Source organism: Engraulis encrasicolus, chromosome 9 (genome assembly GCF_034702125.1).
Source record: "Engraulis encrasicolus isolate BLACKSEA-1 chromosome 9, IST_EnEncr_1.0, whole genome shotgun sequence".
NCBI classification, from domain to species: domain Eukaryota; kingdom Metazoa; phylum Chordata; class Actinopteri; order Clupeiformes; family Engraulidae; genus Engraulis; species Engraulis encrasicolus.
In genome coordinates, this window is record NC_085865.1 from 56,423,375 (window position 1) to 56,439,995 (window position 16,621).

At 42.9% G+C, this 16,621-nt stretch overlaps 1 protein-coding gene across 2 annotated transcripts in view; it reads right to left on the bottom strand.

The window, feature by feature from the left end:
• Positions 1-4,009: 4,009 nt before the first annotated feature.
• The window catches only part of boc (BOC cell adhesion associated, oncogene regulated), a 93,608-nt gene continuing 80,996 nt past the window's right edge, over positions 4,010-16,621 (bottom strand). For both annotated transcript variants that reach the window (XM_063207487.1, XM_063207486.1), the window contains exons 13-19: positions 15,381-15,480; positions 15,105-15,227; positions 14,726-14,908; positions 12,300-12,511; positions 11,771-11,859; positions 8,567-8,847; positions 4,010-7,847 (exon numbers count right to left, since the gene is read on the bottom strand). In XM_063207487.1, the coding sequence (XP_063063557.1) occupies positions 7,603-7,847; positions 8,567-8,847; positions 11,771-11,859; positions 12,300-12,511; positions 14,726-14,908; positions 15,105-15,227; positions 15,381-15,480 (1,233 nt within the window). In that variant the 3' untranslated portion in view covers positions 4,010-7,602. The remainder of the gene's footprint in view (positions 7,848-8,566; positions 8,848-11,770; positions 11,860-12,299; positions 12,512-14,725; positions 14,909-15,104; positions 15,228-15,380; positions 15,481-16,621) is intronic.

Below are 16,621 nucleotides of genomic sequence, written 5' to 3' on the forward strand. Positions count from 1 at the left end.
ACGTACTTACCAGAAACGTGGGACACAGTCTTACCAATTCGCTATTACAAACCTGCAGAGAGTATTTTGAATTTCAAGTCAAAGACATCTTTGGCTGGTCAGACCAAATAATATGAACTTAAAATAAAAAATGCACATGTGACAACTTTTTTAAATTAAATAATTAACTACATATAACTGAACCTTAATCTGACGCCTATATCCAAAATCTGCCTTTAGAATCCCTGGCGTGGGAACTTAGGTTCTTAATCAGTAGAGTCCCCAGTGTAATGTGGGATTGGCGGCCTTGCTGGAGGCCACACCTAACCTGCTGTTGTACATCTGAAAAAGCACAGCTGATATACCTTTATACATAATAAGTACCCATGAGCAGTCAGTATCAATGTGAAGTTTAATGTTTTATTGCATTTCACATTCTCATGTTGTGGGGTTTTCAAGCATTTGTATCACTCCCCAAGATATTTTTTCACTCTAGGCGAGCGCCTTGCCTATCAACAGCCCTGATGCTCTGCGAGTGGAGCTGCCAGGCTAATGAGGATGAGGGTAATTGACAGACATAAAGCTTGGGCTGGACTGGCCATAGGGCATACAGGGCATTTGCCCAGTGGACTGCTGGTGATTTTGGCCTGGCCTATAGGCTCTTTTCCACTGCCTGTTTTCTACATGGTACAGTTAGACACAGGTTTCGATTAATCAAGCATGGCACAGCTTGAAAACTAGCCCTCCCCTTCTGCTGCCCAATACCCAGAATGCTCTGTGTCAGCTCCCTCTCAACGGTGAATCAAAAAAAAAAAATCACGGTAGCCACTAGATCATCTCTCTTGGAATGCTCTGTATATTGACACAGTATTACTTTGATATTAAAATGGAAGGCAGAAATCAACATTGTAGTATCCAAATATGATGTCGCTGAAACTATTTATAGCCTACTTTGATAGATGAGATATACACTCACTGGCCACTTTATTAAGAACACCTCTCTAGTGCTGGGTTGGACCCCCTTTTGCCTTCAGAACTGCCTTAACTGCCTGCAACAATACTCGGGTAGGGTGTGGCATAGCATTCCAACAAAGATAAATTGTTACTAGGGCTGCAACGATTAGTCAACTAATCGTGACTAATCGACTATAAAAATTTGTCAACAATAATTGTCATTGTCGACTAATCGTTTCATTTAATTCAATGCTTGTTTACTTACTTTACTAATGCTTTATTACTTTATTGAAACCTACAATTGCCCAGCACGTATGAATTGGACATTGTATCAAGTAAATAAGTTGCCATCATGATTTAAATAAGCAAATAAGTTGATATAATGTAAGTAAATAAGTTGCTATCATGATTTAAAGCTCATTGTGAGCTGTAAGATTTTTTTCACTTCCCTGCACTAGAGGCCGGGAAGGTTTGTCGGAGGTTGGAGCATGTATTTTTGACTTGGTGACTAATCGTGACTAGTTCTATCGATTAGTCGACTATTAAAATAATCGTTAGTTGCTGCCCTAATTGTTACCAATTGGCCCAAATTGTGCTAAGAAAATATCCTTATGCCATTGTATCTCCAGCATGAAACGTTGATGTAAAGCAGGACCAATTCATGTTTTCATGTTGTTGGCGCCAAATTCTGACCATTCCAATTGAGTGTTGCAGTAGATATCAAGACTCATCAGACCAGGCAACATTTTTTCTGGTCTTCTAGTGTCGTTTATGGTAAGCCTGTGCAAATTGTTGCCTCATTTTCCTATTCTTAGCTGACAGGAGTGGCACCAAATGTGTTTTTCTGCTGCTGTAGCCCATTTGCCCCGACGTTTGATGTACTGTGTAATCAGAGATTCTCTTATGCATACCTTGTCAAGTCAAGTCAAGTTGGTTTTATTGTCAATTTCTTTACATGCACTGGTCATACAAAGAATTTGAAATTACGTTTCTTGCTTTCCCATGCAGACATAGACTAATCTAGGTAAGGGCATAGACAGTGTAGACATAGACAGTACCTTGGTTGTAATGAGTGGTTATTTTACGTAATGTTGCCTTTGTATTAGCTCAAACCAGTCTGGCCATTCTCCTCTGACCTCTGCCATCAACAAGGCATTTTTACCCATAGAACTGCCGCTCACTGCATATTTTTTTTCTTTTTGGACCATTCTTTGTAAACCCTAGAGATGGTTGTTTGTGTTTGTCTATTTGATTCTGAAATATATCAAGCATAGGCCTATATCAAGACCTTTCGGCACCAACAGCCATGCCATGGTCAAAGTCATTTAAAAAACCTTTCTTCCGCATTATAATTCTTGGTGAACTTTGCCTCAAGGTGTTCCTATTAAAGTTACCGGTGAGTGTATGTCCGCCTTACATTAAATAAACTGTAAAGTAATACTACGTTCCAACGGTTAAAACATAACTTCAACCATATTCCGGGTAACACGGTAATTAAAACATAAACCGGCCTGGTTTAACAGCCTCTCTCAGCTCAACACTGCACTGCACAGCCAGGTTGTTGTGGAAAAGGGCTTTTGTAATGGTGTCTGTCTTCATGTCGCTACAACAAACCTCCCACCCTGGTGCTTGAATTCCTTGAAAATGCTTGAATTTCAATTGAGTGTTTTCAAGGTTGTGAAAATGCTTGAATTTTTGTTAAGTGCTTGAAAATGCTTGAAATGTCTGTCAAATCAAACTCAATAAACAAAATAATAGAAATACAAACCCCAACTCCGGTGAAGTTGGGACGTTTGGTAAACGGTGAATAAAATCAAAATGCTATCATTTTCAAAACATTCAATCTATTCATTAGATGGAGAATAGTGAAAAGACAACATATTAAGTGTTAAAACCGAGAAAAAATATTGTTTTGGGGGACATATGTACTCATTTCTAATTTGATAAATGCAACACGTCTCAAAAGAGTTGGGACGGGGACAATAAAAGGCAGCAAATGTCGAGGAAGACTAAAAACAAAACAAAAGACAACACTTAACAGTTAAATACCTTAACCGATGAGATGATTTTATATAAAAAACAGTGTTAATTCCCATCTTGGACATAATTTCAATTTCATAAATGGTGAGTGTGTTCCTTGTCATGTTTTGCAATGTTTTCCTTTCTGTAGTGCTTACACTGCGACAGGTCTTGACCAAAAGCTCACCATTTTATCACCTGCTGGTCCTTATGATGGAGCCAAACTGTTAAAACAGTAGAGAATGCAATTTGACCTATGTGGCAGTAATCGAAGATCTCCCTTCAAAATATAATGCATGAGTGGCTTTTCATGCTGTTTAAAACCCATTTATACCATTCAGCACTGTATTTAACTTTACAGATGAGTGAGAACATCTTAACCAATGCACTACTGCACCCGCATGCCATCATGGAGGCTGACTTTTGAAGCTAGCACTAACACAAGTTGGATGGTCCATTTTCACTGTAGCACAGGATGTGCAATGCTCTATTATTGTCAAAAAGAATGGACTTCTACAACTTCTGCCGACTTTCATGTATATTTCATGATGTCATGAACCTATACAATGATTTTAAAAACAAAAATATGTCTTATATACACTCAATCGTGGTAAATAAAAGGGAATTCAAAAATGTATGTAATAACTATGGTAATTATTCCCTTTGCATCTTTAATTCTGAGTGACTCAGCCTCTCTGTGATGATCTTATACCTGGACACCTATATTGTCCGTCAGTACAATTCATTTTGAAATTTTCTTCTTTGTTGTTTTCTTATTTGGATGTTTACTAAATTTCACTGATCCCCGTCCCAACTTATTTGAGACGTGTTGCATTTATCAAATTAGAAATGAGTGCATATGTCCCCCAAAACAATATTTTTTCTCGGTTTTAACACTTAATATGTTGTCTTTTCACTATTCTCCATCTAATGAATAGATATAATGTTTTGAAAATTTTGATTTTATTCACTGTTTACCAAACGTCCCAACTTCACCGGAGTTGGGGTTTGTACATTGTTAAGGTACAAAATCTGAGGGAGTGAGATGGAATTTGCCATCAACACCCTAAAATTGATTAGAATGCAGGAACTTGCATCTTAAAAACCTAAAATGTTCTGGGGGAGGACCCCCACATCCCCCTGCCACTCTGTCCACCAAGTCCACCTTTCTTTAGAAAAAGCCCCGTCTCTTCATGTTACACCTGCATATTTTTCTTACTATGGTGGGAACAAAGCAAAGTATACTGGGTGATCATTGGTGTTGCATGGTGTGTCGCTGTGCTTCCCATGACCATCATCATTACATGGGCAAACATAACTTGTATACTACCTATTTAAAGGTTCTTGGAGGTGCTGGAAAAGTGTTCACATTTGTTCATGAAAAATATGGATTTAAATATTAATTATGGCTGTTGTGGTCAAAATAAATCATATTTGATTATTAAAAAGGTTTCATGGTCTCTCAAGGCCGGGCAGACCGGTCTTGGTTGGAAATGCCCAGCCTGATTTTGTTTGGCCCAGAACAGCCCTGATCATAGCCAGGCAGTTTCTCTCTCTCTCTCCCACACACACACACTCATGGGTATCTCTCTCTCTGTTTCACAGAGGGATAGCTCTCACAGCATATTTCATCAATTACTGCCTTTACACTGCCACATTTCTCAGGCACTGACTGCTCTTCGCTGTCTGCAGCACAGATGTTGGTGTTTGACCTTAATGCTTTTCTCTTCTTTGTTTTTGATGTTTTAAGGCCGTGCCACAGTAACATAATGAATGACACACACACACATACATACTCAGAGTAAAATAAAAGGGTTTTAAGTTTTTTCTCAGCTTTATTTACATGCAATAGTGCTCAATAGTGCCTGTGATGTAACAACTGCTCCATTACAAAAAAAAACAAACTTGGATATGTGATACTGTATATACTGAACGCCCCAGACATGGTTATCAGGGCTGGACTGATAATCTGGCATACAGGGCATTTTCCCGGAGGGCCCTTAGTCCTCAAGGACTGATGCCGCCTTTTTTTCTTTGGGAAGATGTTTTTTTCTATCTTACAGACCCGACAGTGGACTGAGCCAATCACAATATTCAAGGGAGATATATGGGGACTGTGTGAGGTGCCGGTTTAGTCCCAGCCCAGCCCTCATGGTTCTGATGAGGTTCTCCTTCATGTCCAGCGCAGTTCGCTTCTAGCAGGGCCGGATTATCCAAAAGGGCCAGCGCCACAGTGCTCAGCACCACAAGACACAAACTTAACAAATATTGTTTATAAAGGGGGCACCAGGGAGGTATAATGCCCAGTGGCACCACATTGGCTTAATCCGGCCCTGCCTTCTAGAACCAGCCTGCTCTTAGAAATGACCCGCCCAAGGCCCGTCTCAATTCCTCCGGACGGACCTACCCTTAGAACCCGAACCAGCTTTCTCAGGGCATATTTGGGGTTCCTTGGACTCAACCTCCCTTTAGGAACGACCTGCACATGGCAAGCTGTGAGTTCCTTTAGAAATATACCAGCCTGCACCAAGGCAACGTTGAGATCCTTTGAAACTGGTGCCCCTCCCGGGCTGGCAGATTTGGGCTCGCATCACAGAGTTCCTCAGTCAGTCTATGTGTTGCCTCAGGGCCTGGCTCTTTAGCAGAGCGGCTAATACTGACACCAGCTGTGCCGCCCCAACTTAACACATCAAGTCTCTGGTGAACGATACAAAACAGTGTCCAGCAAAAACGTGAACCTTTCCCTCTCAGTCAAATGAGCTTATTCTAAGGTATACAAGTTTTTTCTCCTTTTTGTTTCCAGAAAGATGCCCAGTCAGTGTTCAATTTCAGGCAGCTAAAGAAAAAATAAATACATACCTACAATATATTCTCTTATTTTATCAGATGCTACACTACTGAAGGCAGAACGCTTGTACATTGCATACATTTGTTAATAGATTGTTAATGTTGAAAAATACATAATATGTGGACGGTATTAATGTCTATGCACAGCCCCAGAGCACAGTGGCAGACGGCAGGTCGCCTGCTTTGGTGTGGACACATAGCGGGAACTCTGAAGCACTTGTAGCAGTTCAGTTGGTCTCTGAAACACTTGTAGCAGTTCATAGGGTCTATAAAACACTCTGGAACACTGGTAGCAGTTCAGTTGGTCCATGAAACACTCCTGAACAGTTATAGTAGTTCAGTTTGTTTACAGAACACTCATAACATTTCAGTTGGTCTTCGGAACACCTGTTCAGTTGGTCTGCGAATCCCAACAGAACTTTTAGTTCAGTTGATCTCCGGAACACTGACAACAGTTCAGTTGGTCTGTGACTGAGGCCGAGAGTTCTCAGGCTCTTAGTGGACCGAAGTGTTCTGGTAGATCTTAGAATCTTGTCGGAGTGTTCCTTGTTCCGGAATGTTCCGTGAAATTTCAGCATCTTGTCAGAGTGTTCCAAAGTGCCCAGCTGGAAGTCGTTTGGGCCTTGCTTTTTGAAACAAAATTGGTGCGCGTGCACACACACCAAATCTGCGCTTAAAGTGTGCTTAAACTGCCAGATAAAATAAAATGCCACAGAAACGCAGAGTATCATTTACATTCACTGGATGCTTGACCTAATGTGAGCGATTAGCGGCACTTGAAAGGCAGCCTTGGCATCACACAGAGATAAGGGTCGTACAGATGTGTGTGCGTGTGTGTGTGTGTGTAAGATAAGGGCTGTGCAGATGTGTGTGCTTGTGAACAAACAGCAACACTAACAGTTTGTGAGAAATGTCTTCCCCCATAGCTGCATATCAAATATACATTCCACATTTCACAAAGGAGAACATTCGATTCCACTTGGCATCCAGCATCAGAGATCAGAGAGAGTGTGTGAGGGTGAGTACACTTCTATTACACAGTTGAGAGTGTGAGTTTCCATTACAGATCTATGTGTGTGTGTGTGTGTGTGTGTGTGTGTGAGAGAGAGAGAGAGAGAGAGAGAGAGAGAGAGAGAGAGAGAGAGAGAGAGAGAGAGAGAGAGAGAGAGAGAGAGAGAGAGAGAGAGAGAAAGAGAGTGAACATCACATCAATCATCTGGAGACAGAAGGCCTATTGTCTACTACAGTCAACATGTGGAAAACAAAACAATAACTCAAGAAGACCAGCGCTACACGCGTCAAACTGAATTACAACTCTGAAACGCAAACCAAATGGTATGACTAACACATAGTTGAAGACCGTGGAGAAAAAAAAAAGCTCTTCGATAATACTGTATTAAAATGCTTTGAAAATCAAAACAAAACTAATGCAATCATCACAAACTGGCCACTTAATGTTGAAAGAAGAAATATGGAAAACTGCAGCCATCTTCAGATGTCACAATACTTGTTCTTGTATCTTCTTTCTTTTGTCTTCAGGCAGACGTTGATATACGCATCAGGCATGTAGACAGTCTTTAGGGAGACAGGGATATACAGTACGTATACAGGTAGACTGACAGTGAGTCCCTTTGTCCCGGCAGTTTGGTTGACCAAGTGTTCTGAACTCACATATGAGATAGACGTACATATCACCTATACATCATACAAATCGCACTCCTATTTACAAACATATAAATATATAAATACATCTCTTATATAAAAAATAAATATTCTTTTCTCTTTTTTTCTGTCGACAGTGTTCTAGCCGTCCCATGTCCCTTTTTCGTCTGAGAGTGTGTGTAGGATGTGAGAGGAGAGTGTGTCTAGCGGTGTGAGTGAGCTGTGCTTGCTGCTGTTTGTTTTGGGCTCGGAGTGTGTGCTGTGCGTGTCTGGCTGAGTGTGAGAGGCGTGTGTGGTGGTATGTGTGTCTAGCGGTGTGTCGTCTTCAAAAGGCATTGTTGCGTTGTCCCCCTCCTCTGGGGTTGAAAGGGGGTAGCACTGGAGATCTGTATGGACACAGGAGAAGCAGAAAGCACAACATTTTACCAACTTATACAAATGTAGACTTTGGACCACTGATCTGAATAAAGGGAATGCCGCATGTTTGATTCATAACTGAAGCTGGGACATGAGACCACTTTTTGGGCGGAACAAGGAAGTAGAGCGCTATTCCCCAAATATCTCTATGGGAGACTTGAAACAATGTATCTCCTTTGAAATTTTTGCTGAGTCGGCACTGTTTCCCGTCCCTTTCAAACACCCCAAATATTTTTTCTGCCTGACCCTTCATTTTAGACAGCTATTAAATTGTTTAAATGACCAATGAGCAGTGGTAGTCGGGTTGATTGACGGTTAGATTTGCTTTAGAAATCTTTTGATTGACACTCAACAAGTCGGCATTGTCGGCCTATATCAGCGCTTGTTCCCACGATTGCTAAGGTATGCTTCTGGAAATTTGGGGCGGAAGTAGGCCTATTCAGTGCTTTGGACTATCAGTGCTTTGGACATTGTTGAATACTGAAAATACTGACTTTCAGTTCAAACTCAAGACAGCTTTGGAACATGAGACCATTTTTTGGGCGGAACAAGGAAGGGAAATTTTAAGTGCTGTGGGTGCCCGCACACCTTGAAAGTCTTTTGTTTGCAGATGCTGTGCAGCTTCTCAAAATGTCTTAATTTTCATAACCGTGCGTGCGTGCGTGCATGTTTCCTCATTTCCTCCTACCTGCCAGGATTTCGTCCTCTAGGGTGGTGGCTTGGCTCGGGTTGCGTTGCAGCTCTAGCGAGTCGCGTGAGCTGAGTCCAGACGGCGGCCTGAGGAGCAGGGAATTCTGAGAGCTGAGGGATGCGGGTGGCCGGAGGAGCAGGGAATCATGGGAGCTGAGATCGGCAGCAGGTGTCCTCATGAGTTCCAGGGTGCCGTGATCCCCAGGTGTCCTGAGCAGCTCCAGGGTGCTGTCATCGGGCAGGCAGCAGCTGACGTCCAGATCAGGGGACATGGGACAGCTAGAGTGGGGGCAAGAGGGAACACCAACACATGAGGCACACGTCACCACACACACACACACAGGGGTGGCGAACACATGAGGCACACGTCACCAACACATGAGGTAGACGTCACCATACAATGCCATGAGACCACCACGGGATCCATGTCTCTGTCTCTCACACACAAGTTGATTTACATTGAAAAAAATAATGCAGATGAGAAAAAAATACTAACAAAATCCAAATGTTGTCAAGAGCTTCATATAATTTAGTCTGACACATTCCCACACTGTGCTGGGGCGTATGAACTTTCTCAGACACACAGGGGTAAAATGCAGTATAAAGGAAGGATATGTAGGTGGATATGTATGTACATATGTATATATCACACAAAGAGGGTAAGCTATATATGAAATATTTCACGTCTGAGATGATGTGGGGGGGCGTAGCAAATATGGCCTCTGTAGCGTAGCCTATCAATACCAGCTGTGTGTCTGCAGAAAATGAATCTCACATGTGGACTGGAGCGTTCTGACCTCCGTTTCCTCCTCCCTCCCCTCCAGCCCACAGAGACAAGCGAACAGAGATGCCGACTGACTATGTGGAGGTAAAAACACTTGCATGTGTCTTGCTTATACACACAGGTGGAATAATGAAAAAAACCTCTGATAATAACCTCTCTATAATTGGCAGGGTTAATTTATAGCTCGGAATTACAAAACTATGTAATTTTATCATTATTTTTCTCTTTCTCTTTTTCTTTGCCATCTTAATCCGGCCGGCCCTGTGTGTCTCGCTTACACACACAGGTGGACTCAAGACATGGGAAACAGTCCAGCGAGATACTTGTGTAAGGAATGGGATGGTTGGATAAAAGTGTTCAAACATGGAGCGCCACGTCAATATGGGGGAGGGGAGATGTGGACAGTTCAGCAGGGGAATACACGGAACGGGCAAATCTTCCCTACAAAGGCAAAGTGCAGTAACCACAAATCTTGTCAAACTTGAGTATAGACTGAAAATGGTCTTCCTAACACCTCATTTGTCTTGTGACAAAGCCTTATAGTCCAGATGTGTCCCGTTATAGAGACATTGATATGTCAGATTTGCAATATCCGAATGAATACCAAGACTTTGACGGCTTTTTTCTTAAGTTTCAATATTGGTGTAGTTACTGCACTTAAACTTTGTAAGGCAGAGGTGAAAGAGTTCACATATGCCAGTAAGGGGAGGCGAGATATGGAGCAATAGGCTAGTTAGGGAGTGTGGGGAAAGACCAAGTGAAATGGGTGTATGGCTAAATAAAAGTGTTCACATACTGTATGTAGCCTCACGCCAGTAAGGGAGGCGAGATAGGAGGGAAGGCCGGGTGAAATGGGGCTAAATAAAAGTGTTCACATATGGAGCGTCAGTATGGAGAGGCGAGATATGGTCTGGTGTGGTCCATATATAGTCCAAAGGCCAGGTGAAATGGGTACGGGTAATGAAAGTGTTGTTCACACATGGGATCACACGGAACGGGCATATGAGAGTATTCACATATGAAGCGTCTGTAAATCAAGGCGAGATATGGTCCAGCATCATCTGGATAATCGCCCAGCGAGATACCGTATTATGGAGAACAGGCAGGTAAAAGTGTTCACATATGAGAGCTTCAGTAAGGAGAGGCGAGAGAGGGAGAAGTCTGGCTAGGTTGAATGTGGGGAAAGGCCGAGTGAAATGGGTGTATGGCTAAATAGAAGTGTTCACATACTGTATGTCACGTCAGTAAGGGAGGCGAGATATGGAGAAAGGCCGGGTGAAATGGGGCTGAATAAAAGTGTTCACATAGGAGCCGATGGAGAGTAAGGAGTAAGGAGAGGTGAGATATGGTCCAGCGTGGTCCAGATATAGTCCAAAAGTGAAATGGGTATATGGTTAAATAAAAGAGTTCCCATATGGGGCGTCGCATCGGAAAGGGGAGGTGAGGGAGGAACAGGAGGTCGAGATTTGGGGAATGAATGCCTGACTCCAGGAAGGTGAAAGTGTTCACATGTGGAGCTCTATCTCTATATCACACATGGGGGCCGAGATTTAGGGCATATGAAAGCAGAAATGTCGGGCACGTGGAAGTGCTCACATATGGGCCTAAATGTCTTGGCTCAGATAAGTACTGGAGGACTTGAATTTGTGAGAGTATTCACACATGTGCTACTGGCACTGAGGGGGGCTTAGACATGTGAGTGGTCACACTTGGGTCATCAGTTCCTGGTTCAGGTATACGTACAGAAGGCTTACAGTAGAAAGGTGAGAGTGCTCAAACAGCGGCCTCACTTTCCTACCTCCAGGGCTCATACAGAGGAGGGCTTAGATATCTTTGCTGTCCAATTAAAACCTTGTATCTCCACTTTTCTTTTTTTATTATTAATTTATAAATCACTATTTTGTAAATAAATAAACATTTCAACATTAAAGTTGGTCATTAAATAATTTATCATACATATGGACACAAATATAAAATAGGAAAAAAATGAAGATAAAAGGTTTCTGCTGGACAGCGACAATAAGAAACGGTCCAGCAGCACTGAGAAAGAATTGTGACTATCCCCCAGCAATACACCTTTCTCTATAGAGGTAAGCAGGAGTATCCTGCACTTTCCCATTGGCATACAACTACACTTAACTTGACAGTGGCGTCATACGTATGACATGACAGTGTCATAACAGTGTCATGACACAGTCAGGGACGAGTCGTTAACATGAGTGTCATAAACGTTTCATAGTCATGACAAGTTGACATTGATGGGCTGTCTTTATCATAACCAATGCCACATCATGACAGTCATACAATGTTTATAATAGCATTGACATAAATGCATGACTGCGTCATGACATTGCTATGACATGGTCATGTCATACGTATGACGTCGGCGTCAAGTAAAGTGTTACAGCGTGTACCTACCCGTTGCCATAGTAGGGTGGCGGGTGCCCGTTGGGCACGGCGGCTTGGGGCAGCAGCGTGTCACATTCCATCTCACAATCGGCCTCCTCCTGCAATGGAACAGACATAGATGGATGACGTTCGTTTTGTCTAACTGTTAGAGCAAAACTTTTTTTTCTTTTTCCTGATGTTTAAAAGAAAACTTTTACATGTCTGAAGTACACCTTTGAAACACAGACATGTCCATGTTAATTCCACCACCATCTTCAATACCAACAGCCATGCCCATGCCAACATCACCAAAGTTTACACATACAGTTTCCAGAATTCAGTCCACCTGCTGCATGTTCGGTTGTGTGTGTGTGTGTGTGTGTGTGTGTGTGTGTGTGTGTGTGTGTGTGTGTGTGTGTGTGTGTGTGTGTGTGTGTGTGTGTGTGTGTCCGTGTGTGTGTGTGTGTGTGTGTGTGTGTGTGTGTCTGTCTGTCTGTCTGTCTGTCTGTCTGTCTGTCTGTGTGTGTCCGTGTGTGTGTGTGTGTCCGTGTGTCTTCACCTGGTGCATGCCCGGTAGTGTGTGCGTGGGAATCTTCCCGTTGGCTAGGTAGTCTCCGTTGGGGTGTGGGTGTGGGTGTGTTGGGGGGTGCAGGCGGGGGTCCAGAGGACAGCGAGTCACCACTGCGCCCCCCTGAAGAGGCACCATGGTGTACTGGCACGAGGTCGCCACAGGGGGCGCCACCACCGGGAAACACAAGTCACCTGCTTGCTCTGGAGACACACACAGGGGAGAGAAACACAGGGGTCAGGTTAGTGTCCAGAGGTTATCTAGACCAGGTGTTAGGCTTAAAGGGACACTCCACCCATTTGCATTAGGCTTTCCATTGCTAGACACCCAGTCATACTTTTGAATGGTTGTGCAACACTCTCTCAATTCCCCCTGAGACAGGAGAAATCCGTATTCACCTCAACACTTCCTCCTACAATGATGTAAAACTCATCATTTTGCATTATTGTAGGAGGGAGTGTAAGAGAGGTGGATTTCTGTTGAGACTACAAGCCTTTTTCCCACCCTTTCAACCCCGCCCATAGGGGGTTGGACCTAATGCACTAACAGACCTATCACAGATCAGTGTGCCAGTGCTTTTGAAATCACTGGCATTGAGGCTCCAGTAAATGGTAATACTGTGCAGACTTGGGGTAAAGCATAGACGTACTGTCAGTGGGGGGGGGGGGGGGGGGGGGGGGGTATTCCCTCATAGTCGTCCTGCGTGCGAATGCAGGAAAAGGCGTGGTGTTTTTTCCCGCCGAGAATTCAACGACGTCGATGACGTCAATTCACCTCCGTGACCACAGGGGGCGAACTAACTCATCCAGTTGAGCCCAGTCCCGGAATGAATCACGAAGCTAGCCAGCTGGCTATCTAAAACGTAGCCTAATATTCCACTAGTAGCCTACTTCTAAAAGTTGGGGCCAAATTAGATGGTACAACATCAGTTTCTTTTTAGTCAAGTATTACAGTCCATGAGATTAAATGCCAAACAAAAGCCGTTTTAAACAATAGACAGCCTGAATGGCCATTCACACCTGGGGCCTAGTAGTAGCTAGCCAGCTAAATCAGTCATTACAACAAAGCTAGTTGACTAGCCACCTGAAACGTAATTCTACCACTAACAAAGATGCTTCTTGCTATTAATTTAAAAAGTTGTGGCGTAATTAGACATGAATGATAGCATACAAGATTCTCTCTTTATTCATGTTTTACAGTTCAGGTGGTTAAATGCCAAACAAAAGCCGTTTTTAAATACAATAGATACATCTAATGGCCATATTAACAGCTAGCTTAGCAACTGTCAGCCAAACCCATTCAAACTCTACAGGACATTAGCGAACCCTGTTTTAGGAGCTAGCTGCCACACTACAAACGAACAAAGAGGCTTCTTTGCTACTACCACACTACAAACTTATATCATTTTCAGGATGGCCTTTTATGGATATTTTTAATTGATTTTTTTGGGAGTTGTACTACTGAAATAGAACACCGTTTCTCTTCTCCCTGTCAAGTAAACTCCAGTGATTTCCTGCCAAGTCAACCGCATCGTGTTTTTCCTTTTCCTTATTCAAACCTCCGCGGTAGGGTAGAAGAATAGAACACCACTGACCTATCAGGGCCAAGTACTCACTGAACTGCTGCAAGCACATTGACCAATCACAGTGCAAGAGCATAGCATCAGCTCACAGACATTTCAGCCTGGGAGAACCATGCGTGTACCGCAGCCAGGGGTTGTTTTATCGCTGCACAGGGGGGCGTGGTGGCTACTTTTCTGTGCTGCACCTCCGTGGAGGTGCTACTATGAATCCCCCTTAAGTCACTGGCAGAGCTGCCTGGGTGTGGCCTGTGGAACTTGAGCATTGCAATGCATTATGGGAATTGTTGTCACAAATCCACAAGCACTACAAAGTCATTTTCTGCCTTTTCCCGGGCAAGAAGGCACCAAATTAGATGCTACTATTCTACTACATATATGACCCACTTTCAATACATATTCATGTCTCCACCGGTGGAATGCCCCTTTAAGTCAAAGGCTGTTGTCATATGATGCCTGGCATCCAATCATAACAGTGTACGCAATTACTGAGTTTGACAATGACAACAATTTCCAGCTCAAAATTGGTTTGACTAAATACGTAAGTGAAGAATCATGATATTTAATGTGCATGTGTGTGTGTGTGTGTGTGTGTGTGTGTGTGTGTGTGTGTGTGTGTGTGTGTGTGTGTGTGTGTGTGTGTGTGTGTGACTGACTACTCACTCTATTTGAGCAGGGCAGTGCAGAGGCAGTATGAGATGACAAAGAAGACTATAGATAATATCTGTATAAATACATACTGTGTGTGTGTGTGTGTGTGTGTGTGTGTGTGTGTGTGTGTGTGTGTGTGTGTGTGTGTGTGTGTGTGTGTGTGTGTGTATGTCATATATGAACTCACTCTGTTTGAGCAGGGCGGTGCAGAGGCAGTATGGGATGACAAAGAAGACGGTGATGGCCACCAGGGCCACTAACACCAGGCCCATGATGAGGTACGGGTAGTCAGCTGCACGCGTCACCGAGCCATCCGGACCCGGACCAGGGGACACCGTCTCAGGGGTCGGGGCACGGGGACCAGACCGCGCTGTTGGAAGACAAAGGGGTTAGTTTTGATTGATTTACTCAGGGTTTGTGTGTGGGTTTGTGTGTGTGTGTGTGTGTGTGTGTGTGTGTGTGTGTGTGTGTGTGTGTGTGTGTGTGTGTGTGTGTGTGTGTGTCTGTGTGTGTGTGTGTGAGATGGTGTGTGTGTGTGCACGTCAGGTTGTTCGTGGTCTTAGTACCTTTGGTTTCCAGGATGACAACGTTTCCAAATTCACTCTCTCCGCCCTCATTGTAGCACTGCATCTTGATATCGTAGGCCGTCTCAGGCTGCAGGTCCGTTATAGAGTGCCAATAACGATCACCTGATCACACATAAACAACAATACTATAACTATAATATTACAAAACAACAATAACAAAAATGAACAATAGTACTACACAGTAGTACCATAACAAACAATAACAAAATAACAATATGTTTTATCTTCTAATATTTGTTCTTATTCTCAACTCACCCTCCACCACGTCTCTCTTGTAGTCGTTGTCATTGTCACTGTCTGTGGGCCGGTAGTAGATGTAGAAGCCGTATATGGATGTATTGTTGGCCGGAGTGTACTGTGGAGAGATAAACATCAAGTTTAATTATCATTTTTTTATTAGTAGTAGTAGTATATTACTATACTCTAAAGAAACCATATATGGTCATACTGTTGGCGGAAGTGTATTGGAGAGATACAATATCTTAAATAACACATAATAAATATGTATTATTATTATTATTATTACTATTATTATTATCATTATTATTATGTTAATGTAATCTATTGAAGACATACATGGAGGTGATGTTGGCTGTACTGGAAACACAATATAATAAGTATATAATAAATATACAATAATATTCAATATATATAATATGTAAGGGTTAACGTTCGGCGAGAAGGTCGCTACCGTGGAATAGCAGCACGACAGAGAGAATCTTTAGACCCCGACGCGGAGCGGAGGGGTCTTGTTCTCTCTGAAGTGCTGCTATTCCACAAAGCGACCGACTCGCCGAAAGTTAACCCGCTTATTATATGGATATACTTAAATGATTCACACATGCGGGGACATTTCTTTAGACCTATTTAATGTTAAGATTGTTGCTGCGCAAAACAAAACAGTGCCGTTGTGGAACACCGCTAGGCAACAGCTAGGCTAGCCAGGACAACAGGTGTTGTCTATCACAGCAGCTGATTAGAGTGACAAAAGACCGGACCCCCTGCGGAGTGATATGAAACATTCGCTTTAGCCACTGACTTGTATACAAGCCAGTGGCTTTAGCAGTGAACGTCTTGTTGCCATTGACAGCGGTAGCCAGGACAACGGGTGCTGTCTATCACAGCAGCTGATTAGAGTCTTGTTGAAAAGTCGCTTTAGCAGTGAAAAGTCTTGTTGCCATTGACAGCGGTCTGTTATAGACCAACCCGTCCGTTATCGAAAAATAACAGACGTCCGAACGTTGGGGAGCCCCGTTGAAATGAATGGAGCATTCGACAGATGACATCACAACCATATAATATTAATATATAACATTACATTATCACATATTGTAATCTAATGAAGGCATGTATGGATGTGAAGTTGGATGGACTGTACTAGACAAATGCAATAATATTTATAATAATATTTATTTATGCAATGTATGCAATGTGTACTCTTGACCTGATGAATAGTATATGTTCACCTCCACGAAGGAGGTTTTGTGATCATCAGA